Here is a 17,854-nt window from a genome sequence, read left to right on the forward strand (position 1 = left end):
CCACTACCCTCTCTCCCCCCCCCCACCCCCCCCCCCCCACCCCACCCCCACTTTCTGTGATTGAATTCAGTGTTGTTAAATAAAATGTCAATTGGTGGTCTTAATTACAATAGTATATTGCGTTGTGTAGGCTAATAAATTGTTACCAGTGATTCCGTTGTTTTGGTTGTTTTTATATATATTTTTTGAACTGCCTGTGACTTTTTTCTTTGGCCGTTTTGACTTACATGTTCAGGGCCGTTTCATCTTGGGGCCGTTTTGACTGCATACCAAATAATTCGTGAGTATTTCAACATTTTTTAATATTCTGATTTTTAGTGATTATAAATTATTAGTAATGTAGCGAGCGTTCGACAAAGAACAAACAATAGTACTACAATTAGTAGTATGCAACCTTAATACGGAAAAAGCCACTGCGTAATTTAGAGTTATTTACCTTTATAGAATTCTTTTGTGCGGTCACGTGAGAAAAGTGTCTGCTTCCGAAAGCAGGAAAAAGGAAAACAAGACATAATTTTTTTATTGTACGATGTAGAAAATACTGTATTTTAATCACAATGCACGAGGCGTACGAAGCGGCTCCAATACTGGAGAAGCTGCCTCTTCAAATAGAATCAATTGCATGTTTTGGTAAGTAACTAAGTTGATATCATCCATCCATCAAGAAGTTTGCTCACTGCACACATAATATTTGATCATTGTTTTATTTTTATAATGATTTTTAGTCCCCGATGAGACCATCCGGAGTAGACTATAAGTTTTGTGTTCATCTGTCTAAGAACAGATTGGTGGATGGACAGACAACAACAAAACTCTGGAGCCAATTTCACTAAACATCGTAAGTTACGTTTTGCACTTAAACGTAAATCTACGACTGAACTTGAAGAGCATTTCACAAAGAAGTGTAAACGTAAGTTACAAGTAAATTTAGACGTAAATCTAAGAGTGCCCTCGACCACAACTAGTCGCATAAGTAAATTGCTGCATCCACTTTTATAATTTATAAAATGGTAACAGTTTTGGTTTTTGTAAAGTGTTTAAAGGAAGGGACAATTAAGGCTGAATATGCACATATAATGATATGATATATTGCTTAGTATCAACAAGTATAATCGTATAGTTAATTAATAAAACGGTTAAATGTGACGGCTATTATATATAACAGGCACAGCCATTTTGTATCATCCCAGTAAATACGCCCTCTGGCGAGCTGTTACGTGTCATGTCAGGAATTAGTCTTCGAACAGAAGAAACAAAACATACCAGATTTTTGCAGATTCTGTAGTCATCCCAGTAAGCCAGCAACAATTATATATTTATGTTTAATACAAAATAAACCGCCATTGTCAAAGTTTTGAAATAACAATTATGGTTTGTACATAAATTAACCCACGTACTGAAATAATAATTGGAGTGTTTTCTTAGTTAATTGGTCTTTTCTTTCCGTGGCCTGTATCTGTGGTTCCTGATTGGCAGGTGTATATTTTGACGGTCCCCAGAAACTGTCTAGACACACTAAAAATACTTGCCTCTTTTATTAAGATCACAGTGTATTGTGTGTTAACCGTACACCCCTCTAATCATAATCGATCAGCTGTCCTGCTTTATTACTGTAAGTAATTCTGTAAAACCCTTGATTAAGTAGACTTTCCCAACTAAAATCACAAAACTGACCAATTACGTAGTCCCAAAGAAAAGAAAATTATCACTTGGGTATCGTGAGTGGTTATTTTTGCTCGAACGTAGCATACCAATAGGCCTAATAATATGCATTTTTTCCTTGGATTTTTAAAAAAAGAAAAATACTATAACTCCATTTCGTTCTATTGATGCAAATTGAAATATATTTAGTTAAATAGTTTATTATACTATCAAGTCATTTATGTTTTACAAGTCAGTTGATAAAAGTGAAGCGCCTTGTAAATTAGAGCGTTTGTTTACACTGTGTATAGAGCAGATGGACAGAGCTGACGTTACTTTGCCCCTAAGCTATACCACCGGACGTCACAAAAACGAAACAAAATGGCTGCCCCCAGTTAGCAGGAATAATCATGGTTTTTTATTAACTCTAAAATTACACGTTTTTCATTTGATAAAGTGTCAGTATGTGTTGGTGGTCCAGGTATGCATCTTTCCAACACATAAATATCTTGTTTGAGTTTACTCTACCTTTAACAAATGAACTCCCTTTATTAATCCAGTGGTAGCCAGATTTGTTACTGTGTCATTTGATCCACTCAGGGCGGGATTTAGCTCAGTCGGTTGAGTGCTCAATTGAGGTGCCAGTACCACAGGATCGAACCACCTCGGTGGATCCATTCAACTGATTTGTTTTTCTTCTGGTTCCAACCAGTGCATCACAGCTGGTCAAAGGCCGTGGTATGTGCTTTCCTGTCTCTGGAAAAGCGGATATAAAAGATCCCTTGCTGCATTAGGAAAAAAATGTAGCGGGTTTCCTCAAATGTTTGACATAGAATAGCCGATGAATAATAAATCAATGTGTTTTAGTGGTGTTGTTAAATAAAAACAACATTTTTTTAATCCACTCAATTTTTTTCAAATAGGCTAATAGCTTTCAATTAAGACACGTATGCATATTTTCTGATATATGCAAATATATGCAGCAACAAACCAGATGATATTTTTCCCCAGTACCTATTTCCGGTACCAGCTCCCATTAAACGCAGGGCTGTACCGTCGTCTGGTCATGGGTGTGTGTTAAACTGTCCTAAAAATGCGTCTCTTCTCGTCTTCATTACAAATACATCTGGATCCCTTTTGGACCTCGGCTCATTTGCCTTGCACAAACTTGCCCCTTTTACAATTCTGTGACACCCCTCTCCCCTTTACAAATGTCTAGATCCACTCCTTCTATCAAACATATTATTTAAAAACTTATATTTGACAGACTGTTCAATGTTTTACTTTCATCTTTTTCAAATTCAACTTAATATTTTCTCTACCATTTAGAAATAAAATATATATTCATACACAAATGACTGCCTGCTCAACTGACTATTATTTGATAGGGTTAAAACCCACCCAAAATACACCCAAACAGTGGCATAGCGTGGGCGGAGAGTGCTAACAGTCCACTGGTTAAGGGGAGCAATACTTGTCTTGCCCCGGGCGCTGGCAACCCACACTACGCCACTGCACCCAAACGCCATCTTGCATTTTGCCTACACAAATAATAAACTTGTTCATGATGTGGGAAAATTTTAGTTGCGGATCCAAGCGGTGGACATGATATTTTTTATGCAGAGCCTTTTTGCAGTATATCTACTACTTTGTTGGAAAACACGAATTGAAATCGCCATTAAAAAATGTTGGGTTTTTTTTAAAGTGCATAGCAACTTGTCCAAATCAGGCCAGTAGGAACCGGGTGGGGGGCGGGGGGTACGTGCCCCCCACTTGTGAGACTTTTTTTATCACATTAAAGTTTACCATTGTAACCAAAATCTGATGTAGAGTTTGTACCCGATCCATCAGTGCCCCCTCCCTTCCCAAAGCAAATATAGGGAATTGACCCATAATATAGTGTTTTTAACTACATAGGTTAACATTGTTGCCTACAGGATTTTATTTAGTACAGTACAACCATGTGTTGGTATACCGTAAATGGTGGTTTCCAAACTTTATCAAGTTTATTCGTTCTTTCTTTTAAAAGTTATAAGTTGGGGTTTTTTAATGACAGTACTAGAGCACATTGATTTATTAATAATCGGCTTTAGATGTCAAATTTCTGCTAAATGAGTTGCAAAAGAAAATAGACATAGATTTACGTGCAAAGTAAGTTAGTAGTATTTCTACGACTGGCTTCTTGAAATGGAGTAAATGTACACGTAGACGTACGACAGGTGTAAGTTTTACACGTAAACGTAAATTTACGATGTTTAGTGAAATAGGCTTCTGCCGTTTAAGAGCTCTAGAGATGGACATTTGGAGGACGGTTGGGACAGACTTCCAAATGTTCTAGTATGCATGCTAATAATATCACTAACCCTAACCTTAAACCTAAGCCTGAATGCTGGAATGTTCAGAAGTCTTGCCAACGGTTGAATTGCCGTTTGCAGTCAGAGATAACAAACAGTAAAAATTAAACATTTTTCAGGGGATAAAAAAACGCATCTCCCAATTCCCGTGCCAAGTGGAATTTTTATATGGGACAAGTAGTTATGTTAACTGCATATGCCTGATGACAAGTGACAAATGTAACACCTAAAATGCATTTTCATTTTGTTACAAATCTTGGTAAGTCCTTTGGAAAGAGTTTCGATTATTCGAGCATTTACATAGTTCTGAGAACTAACTAGGGGCGGGACGTAGCCCAGTGGTAAAGCATTCGCTTGATGCATGGTCAGTCTGGGATTGATCCTTGTCGGTGGGCCCATTGGGCTACTTCTTGCTCCAGCCAGTGCACCACGACTGGTGTATCAAAGGCCATGGTATGTGTTATCCTGTCTGTGTGATGATGCATATAAACGATCCCTTGCAGCTAATCAAAAAGAATAGCCCATGAAGTGGGTTTCCTCTCTCAATATCTTTGTGGTCCTTAACCATATGTCTGACGCCATATAGCCATAAATAAAATGTGTTGAGTGCATCGTTAAATAAAACATTTTCTTCTTCTTCCTGAGAACTAACTAACCCTAAATGCTGGAACGATTGGAACTCTTGCCAGTGTGTTAACACACCAAAATGGAAATTGTACAGAAAAGTTTGATAACAACTTAGAATTATTCCTCTTTTACTATCGACTGAGATTAGTAATTTTCGCCACTGAACGTTCGATTGAATTTGTACAAGTAATCGTTTCGATGATCTTCAAACTTGGAAATAGCATCCAATACATTTTACAGTTTATATAAAAATATAGTATACATGCCTTGTGTGTGCAATCAGAATGTTTAATCGTTGCAAATATGGTATATGAGGTGGGATACAGTTTGAAATTTTCATATTAAAATTAAATTAGACTTTAACTCAGTTCTGGAATCTGCTCTTTGCAAATGAACAGAGACGTAGGCCTCAAGCAAGTGCTACTAACGAGTTTATAAGTTCCGAGTTCACTCGAACAAAGCATAAATATTATGAACTGTATTCTTATAAAAGTTGTAAGATATTTTAGTTTAGATGTAATAAAACCTTGTAGCAGAACATACGTAATGGTTTTCAGTACTTTGCAAATGTAAATCTACATTCATGTAAAATGAATGTCTAAGGTTTCATTATCCCTGTTTCATAATCGGGACAAGTTAGATCTCGTTAGCCCTACGCCATATATTTAATTATATAAATTATTTTGTTTTCAGATGACATCTTGTTGGTGGGAACAAAGCAGGGTCACTTGTTGCAGTACAAGATTAAACGGAGTACTCGAGTCACAGGTGAGACCAGGGGTAAATTGTTCTAGGTAGGAGTTTACTTATTAGATTAACTATTTTAACATTTTACACTTTAACGTTTTCTGTGCAATACCATTAAGTTCAAAATTATCATCCCTTTAAAGTTTCGGACTTGAAGTCCCAGATTAAATCAGTGTGTAAGACATGGTGTGCTACAAAATGTTAGATAAATACATTAGATAAACATTTTAAAAGCTTTAAATAACACAGTAAAGGTATTTGGCATCATGGAATATATTCATCATTTATTTAATTTTTTATCTTTAGCATTTACTTTCTAGCTTGTCTTTTAAAGTGTGCTATAGATTTTGGGAACCAGATGTCAATTTTTTAAAATTAATTTTGCATTTTTGTTTTCCATATTGTTTTATTAAAATGCTTCATATTTTAACCTTAGTCTTTGGTCAAAAAAATTCTTATTAATATGTTTGTTCACAGCAAGCTGTTAAAAATATTATTCCATACTTGTTTTGGTGTAGGATTTTGTTTTCATTTTATCTTTCAGATAAAAGATTTGATGTCACATTAGAAAGATCAAACAAATCATTTGCTAAGAAGCCTATAACTCAGGTAAATGCACAGAGTATGAAATGTAGCTTTTAGCCAGGCAGATCTAGAGTCGTCTGGGAGTTCTCTGTTATTCTTTACCCTATTAATAGAGGATTGTGTTTTTTTATTATTAACATGACATTGTATTAAGTATGGGAGAGGCACTCAATATTAGGACCGGGGCAGGATTTAGCTCAGTCGGTTGAACACTTGCCTGAGGTGCTTGCATTGCAAGATCGAACCACCTCAGTGGATCTGTTCAATTGATTGGTGTTTTTCTCGTTCCAACCAGTACACCACAACTGGTCAAAGGCTGTAGTATATGCTTTCCTGTCTGTGGGAAAGTGCATATAAAAGATCCTTTGCTGCATTAGAAAAAAGTAGCGAGTTTCCTCTGTTGACTACGAGTCAGAATTACCAAATGTTTGATATCCAATAGCCAATGATTAATTAATCAATGTGCTCCAGTGGTGCCATTAAACAAAACAAACTTTAACTTTTTAATATTAGGACCATGCTTAGGTAAAAAATAATTTAGGGCAGTGGGTATTCAGTAATTTGTTTTTTGAAATATAGGCTCTTCTCAAGAGGAACCACTTCGCTCTCATCGGTTTCATTTTTTCCCCACTAGTTACACTGTCTTTATATCAATTAACAGAAGGCATCTTTAAAAAAAAAAAAATTGGACAAACTGATGTATTGATTGGCTTTTATAGTGTTAAAACATGCTTAGGTGGCATCCCTTTGTTAGGGAATTATTTAGTTAATAGTTTAACTAAAGGAAAGTTAATTAAAACAATTTTCCATGAACAATGTGATAATAATCAAACTTACTCAGATGGAAACAATTTTGGCTGTGCAGGCTTTTAAAAATTGCTCATGCATAATTTTTTTATTTATCTAACCTTTTTTTCGTTTGTGTATTAAATTAAGGACATTACTTACATGGACATATGACAGGTTACATAAAAAGGACATGGGTTGCCTGAATTTTTTTTTTTTGTAACTGATAAATAGGTTATGTAAAATTTCAATTATCAAAGGCATGTGTGTAAACAATCATGTTATTAAGATATTCAAACACACATAATGTTTACACATGTTTTTATTTTGTTAAATTATCACTCACCTTGCTTATTTCAGCTTGCTGCTGTGCCCGAACTCTTCATATTAATCAGTTTGTCAGGTCAGTGTTTTTTGTTTTACTGTACTCACCAAATAGAGAGCATATAATATAGTGTTTTCCCTAAAAATTTGGCAAGGCATGGTAGACCAAACACTTTGGGGGCATTTTCACTATTTTCAGGGCACTTTTTTTGCATTAAAGTGAAAAAAAGTTTGAAATAAACATAAATGTAATTAATGTTTTTGCTTTAATAATTGAATGGCATAGTATATAACAGAGATATTTTTATTAATTAACAATACACTTTTTTAGTGTTTCATCAAGGCAATTTTAGAATTAATTATTGAAAAAGGCTTTTTTAATCTCAGTGCAGCATGGCACAGGTTAAGGCAAGATGGTGCTAGACTATTGAGGCATGGTGCTGCGCCATGCTAAAACAAGCTAGGGAAAACACTATAATACTTTAGTACTGTACATCCATCTGTTCTGAAGTTCGGGTTTTCTTAATGTACAATAATAGACATAATTAGTTGTGAGTATGGAGAATCCTTTTACTTTTCAGATTCAGCCATTAAAACTTACAGTCACATCAATTTCTCATCTTAATCTGTGAATCTATAATAGAGTTCATTTATAAAATATTAAGTATACATGTTATTTTGCTAGTTTTTTTTATGTAAAATAAAACAAATATATTTCATATTTCAGACAATGTGATCAGTGTTCATGATCTGACAACATTTAATCTTGTGACATGTGTCGCAAGAACAAAAGGAGCGACTCTGTTTGCCATAGATGTTCAGGTATGACTGTTTAACCAGTGGTAATTAACTGGTACTTATCATATCTGGAATGGTCAAAATATTTCCTGAATTCAGTTTAGTCATTGCAGATATTAACAAAACGACAGAAGACATTTTAATCAATATATAGGGGTTTTTCCCACTTAATTCAACATTATCAGCTTTTTAAACATTGCAGTCATGTAATAGAATGACATGGTGTTTTCTGTATAGGACATACTGTACACACTATGCTGTCCATTTTGTTTTTCGCAAGATTCAATGGGTATGTGTTTTATTATATGATTTTGACTCTTTTTTTTCTTCTTTTTTTCTTTTAGGTAAAAGTCATATTTTAAATTACCATGTTGAAAAATAATTATTATTAATAGATTCTAAAAACTTAATAAAGTTGTAACTGGTGTGTTTAAATGATATATTGCTGTATATTTTTTCAGAAAGTGAAATCTCAGACTGGAGATGTTCATTCTACTCTTCGACTGGGAGTGTCGTCCAAGCGCCGGATTCAGCTTTTCTACTGGAAGAATCGAGACTTCCATGAACTCCTGGTATGTTTTGTTGTTTTGTTTCAGGGGCAGCTAAAAGATGTCTTATGCTTGAATAATAAAACTAAACAACTTTGATTCAAGGGGACTTTTTTATATTATACTTTACATTTGAAATGCACATACCAGTGAAATTGATAGCATGCAATTTATGTAGAAACTGTTTGTAATTTACATTAATGTTGGTGATCATAACTGTGTTCTCATTACATAACTTTTAATGTGTTATGTTTGTGTTTTCCTCAGGACGATCTGAGTCCCTATGATACACCAAGAGCCATGGCATGGTGTAAAGATCCAGAGGGAAAGAAAGATTCCATGTGTGTTGGCTTTAAGAGAGAGTACTATATGATAGATGTAAGTATCAAATTTATTTAGATAATATGGATTTCAAAAGCATTTTTATTATAGCAGTTTGTTTTTTATGCATTGCTATTGCACACTGACCCAGTAGCTAATGTGTTTTGTTGATACTGGGATATTGTAAAATATTCATTCATTCATTCATTCATTCATTCATTCATAGATAGTTGATTTTTAATCAAGTACTTACAGTATCATAAAACCAAAATATTATATTAACCTTCTGACTACTGCAGGCGAGATTTCTTGCCAAACATCACGGAAGCTGACACACTGTATGCTGCATACAATACATTCACTCATTCATATTTCCCACCCCTCTGCACATGGCATTGATCGAAATAATAATAGGACAACACTTATCAAGACTAATCTTGATAATAGTGTTTTTTGTTTTTGAGTGAAAAATATCTGGAAATTTTGAGTTGAAAAATTATTTTCGGCAAGTATTTTCATTTCACAACAATAACGGAATGTCACGGTCACTTTAAGGAATTGATAACCGATTGTGACAGCTAATTTGATAATAAAATATATTTTTTTACTGTTTTACCAACAATGAAAATCACAAAATATTGGCTTGTTGTAGTTTATTTCCAAAAATAATTCTGGTCAGAAAAACACAATTATTTGGAATAATGGACATAAATCCTGGACATCTGCCCACAAATATGAATAAGTAAATGTGACTTTATAAACAAACTTTGCCTGATTGTAATCAATAGTAACTGATCTAAAATATAAAATTAGAAAAGCCAACTAACATGATACTTACCGATTCATATATGAATATTATTTTATGTAATTATAAAACATTTAAATCAAAATATGCAAGTAAAAGTTACAAATTTGTAACCCTCAATGTGCTTTTTGTCAAAAATTAATCCCGTAGTCAGAAGGCTACAATAGAAAAGCATGCAATAGAAATAATGTTTAAACTATAAAGCATAGTTTTTGCTCCTTTATGAGGTATAATGTATTTAAAATCTATTTAAAAAATTTAAAATTTAATACATTTTTAATATATTTGTAGATTGTGAGTGTTTAAGGTGCATTTTCAAAGTTGCTAAAGTCAGATTTCACTATTTTTACACCTATTTGTGATAAATAACTACCAATTAATATGTTGCCAGTTGGAGTAAATAGTTATTTTTATGTGAATCTTTGGTGAAATATAAAAAGTATATAGGAAATATTCATTGCATACAGTAGCTAGTTCTTTATCAATATGGAGTCGCAATCAAATTCAAACTGACATCACCAGTCAGTCACCCTTATTAGATTTTATAATATAAATATAAATTATTTCTGTCAAATATTTTGTTGGCATATACTTCAGGGTATAATCTTTACATTTCAGCAGAGAAATAAATGCAGCTTTGAAACTATCTTTAAGTTCTATTTTGTTTATTACTGTAGGTGAAGGATGGTAATCTCACAGAACTGTTTCCTGTCGGCAACCAGCAGGCTGAGCCAATAGTAACGAGCCTTGCTAATGGTAGACTGGCTCTCGGTCGGGATCAGATGTCTATTCTCATTGACTCTTCTGGAGCTCCAGTGAGAAAAGAACCAATCAAATGGACAGATATTCCTGTTGCAATTGGTAAATGTTTGAAATGTTACATATTTGTCATATTTATTTTGTGAAAGTATTAACATGAGTTATGATTACTGATTTCTTTATTCTGTTTCACTGTGCAAATATTGACAGTGTATAATAATTTAAGTAATAAATTAAAAAAAATTAAAAGTCTGTTCATGTTTAATAAGTATAATATGTTTTTCATTTTAGAACACAATCCTCCATATGTGATAGCACTTTTACCAAAATATGTGGAAATCAGAACAATAGAACCTAACATTATGATTCAAAGTATTGAACTGCAAAAACCTAAGTTCATTTGCCAAGGGAGGTAAGTGGTATTTATTTTTTGAGTTTGCACTATATATTTTTTATATGTTTTAGGTACTGGGCATAAAACATTTTCTTAATGAATCTTCTAGCTGCACGTTCATTGCTTTATAATTGGATGTCAGGTGGCTATATCTAATAATTAATAGGCAACAATGTACTGGATGCCATCAAGGTTCATTCTTATTAGTCTCATACCGGTCCGTCTGTCCCACATACAGTTTTCCGGATGTTTCTGTCACAATGCCTCAAGCTATTGTGTTGAAATTTTGTGTAAGGCTTTACCATGTACTTTTACAGATAAAGTTTGTCTTTCATGAAATTTTGTATATAGCTTTATCATGTACTGTGACAGATCAAGTTTAACTTCCATGGTGATTTACCCATTTTTACAGATTTATAGGTCTTGAATTTAGGAGGATTGTTTTTGGTGGGTGGGGTTTTTTTGGTGGGGGGTGGGTGGCGGTAGAGGACATGTATTGCTTTAGCAGTACTCTCAGAATGCCTTTAAAACTCCCTCAAGTTGGAACCACTACTGGGATGCTAACATGCGAGCTAAGCACTTTAGCTTTAAAACTTATGGATTAACCAGTACAATTGGTTTGGCTTCTTATTCATAGGTGCATTTTAAATTGTGAATTGTAACGTACTATAATTGCAGTGGGTTCGTGTATGTTGCATCAGCAAACTTTGTGTGGCGTCTTGCTCTGATGCCCATCTCGGTCCAGATTAGACAGCTACTTGAAGCTCAGGAGTTCAAGTTGGCTTTACATTTAGTTGTAAGTACATTTAGCTACCGTGCTCAACTCCCAACAGTTCAAGTTAGCTTTACATTTAGTTGTAAGTACATTTAGCTACCGTGCTCATCTCGAACAGTTCAAGTTGACTTTACATTTAGTTGTAAGTACATTTAGCTACCGTGCTCAGCTCCAACAGTTCAAGTTGACTTTACATTTAGTTGTAAGTACATTTAGCTACCGTACTCAACTCAAACAGTTCAAGTTGGCTTTACATTTAGTTGTAAGTACATTTAACTACCGTGCTCAACTCGAACAGTTCATATTGGCTTTACATTTAGTTGTAAGTACATTTAGCTACCTTGCTCAGCTCAAACAGTTCAAGTTAGCTTTACATTTAGTTGTAAGTACATTTAGCTATCGTGCTCAACTCCAACAGTTCAAGTTAGCTTTACATTTAGTTGTAAGTACATTTAGCTACTGTGCTCAACTCAAACAGTTCAAGTTGACTTTACATTTAGTTGTAAGTACATTTAGCTACCGTCTTCAACTCAAACAGTTCAAGTTGGCTTTACATTTAGTTGTAAGTACATTTAACTACCGTGCTCAACTCGAACAGTTCATATTGGCTTTACATTTAGTTGTAAGTACATTCAGCTACCTTGCTCAACTCAAACAGTTCAGGTTGGCTTTACATTTAGTTGTAAGTACATTTAGCTACCGTGCTCAACTCAAACAGTTCAAGTTAGTTTTACATTTAGTTGTAAGTAGCTCATAAAGTAGGTTTTTCATAAATACAATAAAATTGGGATGTTTTCGGTGGTTAGACTGTTACAGTATAAATGATACCTAATGGTTATTTATTAAAGAATGTACTTGAACTCATCTTAAACATTGTTTTTCTTTCCAGGAAATGACCGATGAGCCTGAATCAGAGAAAGCAAAGCGGACACGAAGTATACAGAATCTGTACGCCTTCCACCTGTTCTGTCAACACAATTTCGAAGAGTCCATGAAAATATTTGATCAGTTAGGAACAGGTATAAAACTTACATATTTTTAAAAACCTACTTTTTGTTATTATACTATTTTTGCAATTGATAACTTCTTAAATATTGATTTAAATGGTGTAAAAATTTGCCTTCTCAAGGAACATGATGTTTTTAACAGGTTGATTAGCGATGTTTGTAGTCAATTGAAAATTGATGCAATACTGAACAAAATATTCCTTGCTTCTAATCCTTTAATGTTATTTTAAATGATGTAAACTACTAAGTTTTAGATGTGAAGTGTACAGAGAAAAAGATACAAACATTCTTGTTACTAACATAGATATATGTGTAATCTGATTGTATGTAATGGGCATTTCATACAGATTCACTGTGATATCAGACATATGTGTCAGTGTATTCTTTTCAGATCCTAGTCATGTGATTGGCTTGTATCCCAATCTTCTGCCTCAAGACTTCAGAAGCCAGCTGGAATATCCAAATAAACTTCCTAATCTGGAAGGAGGAGAGTTGGAGAAGGGACTGCTCTCTCTTATAGACTACCTCACTGATGTAGGTTCTTTGTCATGTTTTTATCCATGTGGGAGTTTTACAAATGCAGAATATCAACAACAATGTTTAATCATGTCGTCATATTTTGCAGTTGAACGTGAAATGTTTGTAGTTGTACATCTAGTAATCGGAATCGTACCTAGTCTAAACAAACTAAGTATTAGTAATATAGGGCTTTCATTAGTTGGACAAAGAGGCTACAAACTAAGTATTAGTAATATAGGGCTTTCATTAGTTGGACAAAGAGGCTACAAACTAAGTATTAGTAATATAGGGATTTCATTAGTTGGACAAAGAGGCTACTGGTACTTTTATGCTTGGGCACTTTTTTGTAATTCCATGGAAGAAACTGCCCGTTGCCCCTTCTGATATGGCCTTGGATGAAATTAGCTTAACTGTAATGCAGACAGAGCTTTTTGATACATTTTATCATGGGTGTAAATGTGTATATAATATATATATACACCCATGATACTATAAAATAATACATAACTATACAACTGAAAATTGTAAATCAGTTTTGTTTTTAACTAAAAAAATTTCAGAAAAGAAATCAACTGATTAAGGACATCAATAAGGAAATGGAAACGACTGCTATAGTTGAAGGAAATGTGACGATCCGGTCGAAGAAACAGCTCAGTCAGATTATCGATACCACGTTACTCAAGTGCTATCTACAGGTACTCACTCACTCGGTGCAAAACATTCAAGTCATAGGTTCTGCAGCTCAAAAATTAATAAATACCAGTTACTTTATGTAGTTTCTGACCTAGGCTAAATCACGTTAAATATTTTAAACTACCTTTAAAATTAAAAAAAAATCTTTTACACTATTTATTATAAAACCCTAACAGTTAAAAAATATTATAAAACTAAATGTGGTGTTATCAGTGTACTTGTCAATGGAAGGAAAGAAATATTTGTTTAACGACACCTCAGCAAATTTTAAGCTACAGTTGTTTGCTGTCTAACATATGCTTATTTCAGCACTTGGGCCAGTGATAGAGGAAAGATGCTGCTACTGCTTAAGTTACTCCCATAGATATATGTTGGGTACTGGTTTGGAATGGTAAAAGCACAAGCCGAACGAGGATTATTAAATTTGGGTATTAATTTTTAGGATTACAATGAAATAGTAAAATGACATAATATAGATATTTTGGGATTCCATATCATGATTTTAAACTTCCAAACCAAAATCTGAGATATGCATAAGCATGGAATCCTGCTAAATTTACATTCTTAGTCGGCTTAACCACAGGCTAGCATTCTACCCTTTACTTTGCAGTGCAGTCCCTGTAATTAAAAAAATGTCCACAAAAAGTAATGAATATAGTTCACAGCAAAGGAGGTGCCTTGGAGAATTCTAGATTCCATGGCAGTGCCAATTGCTGTGGGCAACTACATGGGTTGTAATGATGTGTTGTTGATTTTCAGACGAATGATGCCCTGGTGGCCCCACTACTCCGACTGAAAGACAACAACTGTCATGTGGAGGAGAGTGAGAGAGTGCTCAAGAAGAAAGAGAAATACATTGAACTCATCATCCTCTATCAAAAGAAAGGTCTACATCAAAAAGGTGTGGATGTTCATGACTTACATAATTTTATTGTTCATTATATATATATTTGTATTAATATTATGGTGTGTCTGGACATAGTGCAAGTTCTGGTGTGTATGTTCATGATTTACTTAATGTTATTGTTCATTATATATATATTTGTATTAATATTATTGTGTGTCTGGAAATAGTGCAAGTTCTGGTGTGTATGTTCATGATTTACTTAATGTTATTGTTCATTATATATATATTTGTATTAATATTATGGTGTGTCTGGAAATAGTGTGTCTGTAAAATAGTTTTGATTATTACATCTTTTTATTTCAATATTAAATTATGTATTACTAACAACTTCTTGTTTAAATTATTAGTTTTGGCATTTCCAGTGTGTTTTGGTCACCTCATTCTTCTACTAACTTCAAATTTATTCATTTTACACAAAAGGAAAGGCATATAACCTAGAAAAAAATGTGGTCATTGACTTTAAGAATATTTAATCCTACAAACCTTTTCCTGCTATTAATCATGTGAAGTAAATCATATTTTGGCATTATCTTTCAGCTCTAAGCCTTTTAATGAAGCAAGCTGCGAGACCTGACTCCCCTCTGAAAGGCCATGATCGAACAGTGCAATATCTACAACATCTCGGTCAGTTTCCACGTATTCACATTGGTTTTAGCTCATTCGAAATGATGTATTGTTTTAGGAAAGGACATTTCTGTGATTTTGCTGTAAATTATAGGGGTGTTTTTTAAACCTGTTAGTTTGATTAATTTCTTTTTGCTTCTTTCAGCAATCACAATTTTCAATAATATGAGTGACTGTTCAAACAACACTGTATTCGTTATCTAACAACTGTTGTTCAAGTCTTGTCGGATGCCATTGCTTACATTTATAATATTTTTGTACATGTATCACATTTTATTTCATTCTTATGTTGACTTTCACTTTTATGAGTTGTCAATCCAGTGGCAAAATTGTCTCACTTCTGTACATCTGTTCCCATCATTTATTTCTAGTCAAACAACAATATGCTGATCTGGTCTGTATGTTAGCACAGTATGATAATAAGTATGGTTTTATAAATCCATGTGTATGGACTGGTGTATTGCACAACTGAATTTTTAGAAAGTTGTTAAAACGGGTGATGAGTTATATGGCTGTATAATGAAATTCTCACTAGTGAAATGATTAAGAGGATAAGGTGGAAACACAGTCCAACTAATCGCATGTTCTTGCCCTCCCGTATGGTATTACAGGGTGTATACTACCAAATCAAATCCCATAGACGACAGTAGTAACATGTGGCTAAAACTCCTACCTGCAGCATATCAATCGACATAAACGCCACAGATATAAATACTACCACCCCTCACACTTAAAGTGAATCAGAAATAATTGGGGGTCAAGCTGCTCGTTTCTGAGATAACGGGTAGTGTCTATGACTACCCTAGTTCCGCACAAAATTATAGTATTTTTTTTTTTACAGGTACCCCATACATGTTTCAAGCACAAGGCTACTTGACACATTGGTACTAGATGAAAAAAAATTGCATATTTTTTGGAACCCAGATGAAACTATTATTTTTTACAACCAACACACTCACATTTATAACCAATCACAGGACTTGTGGTGTTCACTTCTCTATTAAAAGTTGGGTGCACCTCGAACTTTGACCCAGCCGGAAGTTATTTGGTTTAGTACTACCTACATTCAACAGTGTTGTTTTTATACTTTAAGGTTTTGAAATTGATTGTGAGTACTTGCTCGCCCTTACATGACACGGTATTACTTTCAACAGTGTTGTTTTCTTACTTTAAGGTTCTGAGCATCTTAATCTCATACTGGAATACTCCGAGTGGGTTCTTAAAAAACACCCAGAAGATGGACTCAACGTAAGATCTTTTATCACATATAGCTTGTGTTTCTTTGCTGGTTTTCCTTCTTCTTTTTTCCCTTCTTTTTTTTTTGGCATCACAGGAAATATTTTGTTTTCAAAAGTTTGATTAGTGATAGCTGATAATCCAACAGAAAATTTATTAGCAACTAGTTTTATGTTTTAGAAATTGTGTAGAATTCACTGAAGGTTGCTTAGCAAATTATGGTGTTGAGGCAAATTCTTATGAATGCCATCATGTACTAGCCCGGTTTGTTAACGGCAGTCTTTTTCTAACCTGGGGGCAGGATTTAGCTCAGTCAGTTGAGTGCTTACTTGAGGTGCTTGCTTCCCACCATCGAACCACCTTGATGGATCCATTCAACTGATTGGGGTTTTTTTTCATTCCAACCAGTGCACCGCAACTGGTTAAAGGCTATTGTATGTTTTTTCCTGTCTGTAGTGTATATAAAAGACTCCTTTCTGTATTAGGAAACATGTAGCAGGTTTCCTCTGATTTACCAAATGTTTAACATCCAATAGCCGATGATGACTACTTAATCAATGTGCTCTAGTCATGTCGTTAAACAAACTTCTTTTTTTCTAACCTTTGTTTCCGTAGTAAGAATAAGATCACATCTGAATGTGAGATTTTAAAAAATATTATCATAAAATAAAATGTAAGTATTTTGTTATTGGATTTGTTTGTTGTTTTTGTAGATATTTACAGAAGATCTCCCTGAAGTTGAGAATCTCCCAAGAGATATAGTACTGGCATATTTAGAAAAAATTGGAAAAGAGTTAGAAACCAATGGAAAAGAATTAGCCATTCAATATTTGGTGAGTAAAGCATTAAAATAAAGCCTTTTAAAAAAAACATTAATAAATTCCCCACTTCTTGCATATTGGTTGCCACCTCTTGTTTTGTTATATGATATGGTAATATTTATGTTTTGTATTATTATTAATTGACTAAGAACACATTTGATAAGGTCAGAATATATATATTCTTTTAGATATCACTGGGATGTTGCATTTGGCATCGGATATATATATAATGTGGGAATCAGCAGTAATCAATACCTCATTTATCCAACTTCTTAAGCTCTGTGCATTATTTTATTGTAAACGGCAGTGTTTTATTCATGCTTTGAAATATGTAGGCTGCCAATAGTTATGGCCTTTTGTTCTGTTAATTAAAATTGAAGAAAACGTTGCATAGCAGTTGACCTTCTGAAGGCAGAGTTGTGTGGATTTCTTGACATGCAATAAACACTGTGTTTACTTTCCTCTTCAACTAATGCCCCAGTCACATTTACGTTGCGATTGTCTGCGACCTCGGCGGTTGTGCGATCAAGGACGGTTGTGGGCTTGTTTTCTGCGATTGATGGGTCACGGTCAGACTATGGGA

At 34.1% G+C, this 17,854-nt stretch overlaps 1 protein-coding gene across 1 annotated transcript in view; it reads left to right on the forward strand.

Annotated features, from left to right (window-relative positions):
- The first annotated feature begins 473 nt into the window (after positions 1–473).
- LOC121371657 (vam6/Vps39-like protein) overlaps positions 474–17,854 on the forward strand; it is a 64,571-nt gene continuing 47,190 nt past the window's right edge. Inside the window, exons 1-17 of the mRNA XM_041497708.1 lie at positions 474–630; positions 5,316–5,390; positions 5,914–5,978; positions 7,101–7,143; positions 7,792–7,886; positions 8,324–8,434; positions 8,678–8,788; positions 10,214–10,397; positions 10,587–10,707; positions 11,368–11,485; positions 12,354–12,483; positions 12,863–13,005; positions 13,551–13,685; positions 14,443–14,584; positions 15,128–15,214; positions 16,389–16,462; positions 17,164–17,283. Coding sequence (XP_041353642.1) covers positions 558–630; positions 5,316–5,390; positions 5,914–5,978; positions 7,101–7,143; positions 7,792–7,886; positions 8,324–8,434; positions 8,678–8,788; positions 10,214–10,397; positions 10,587–10,707; positions 11,368–11,485; positions 12,354–12,483; positions 12,863–13,005; positions 13,551–13,685; positions 14,443–14,584; positions 15,128–15,214; positions 16,389–16,462; positions 17,164–17,283 — 1,827 coding nt within the window. The 5' untranslated portion in view covers positions 474–557. The remainder of the gene's footprint in view (positions 631–5,315; positions 5,391–5,913; positions 5,979–7,100; positions 7,144–7,791; positions 7,887–8,323; positions 8,435–8,677; positions 8,789–10,213; positions 10,398–10,586; positions 10,708–11,367; positions 11,486–12,353; positions 12,484–12,862; positions 13,006–13,550; positions 13,686–14,442; positions 14,585–15,127; positions 15,215–16,388; positions 16,463–17,163; positions 17,284–17,854) is intronic.

The sequence above is a fragment of the Gigantopelta aegis genome, chromosome 4 (assembly GCF_016097555.1).
Source record: "Gigantopelta aegis isolate Gae_Host chromosome 4, Gae_host_genome, whole genome shotgun sequence".
NCBI classification, from domain to species: domain Eukaryota; kingdom Metazoa; phylum Mollusca; class Gastropoda; order Neomphalida; family Peltospiridae; genus Gigantopelta; species Gigantopelta aegis.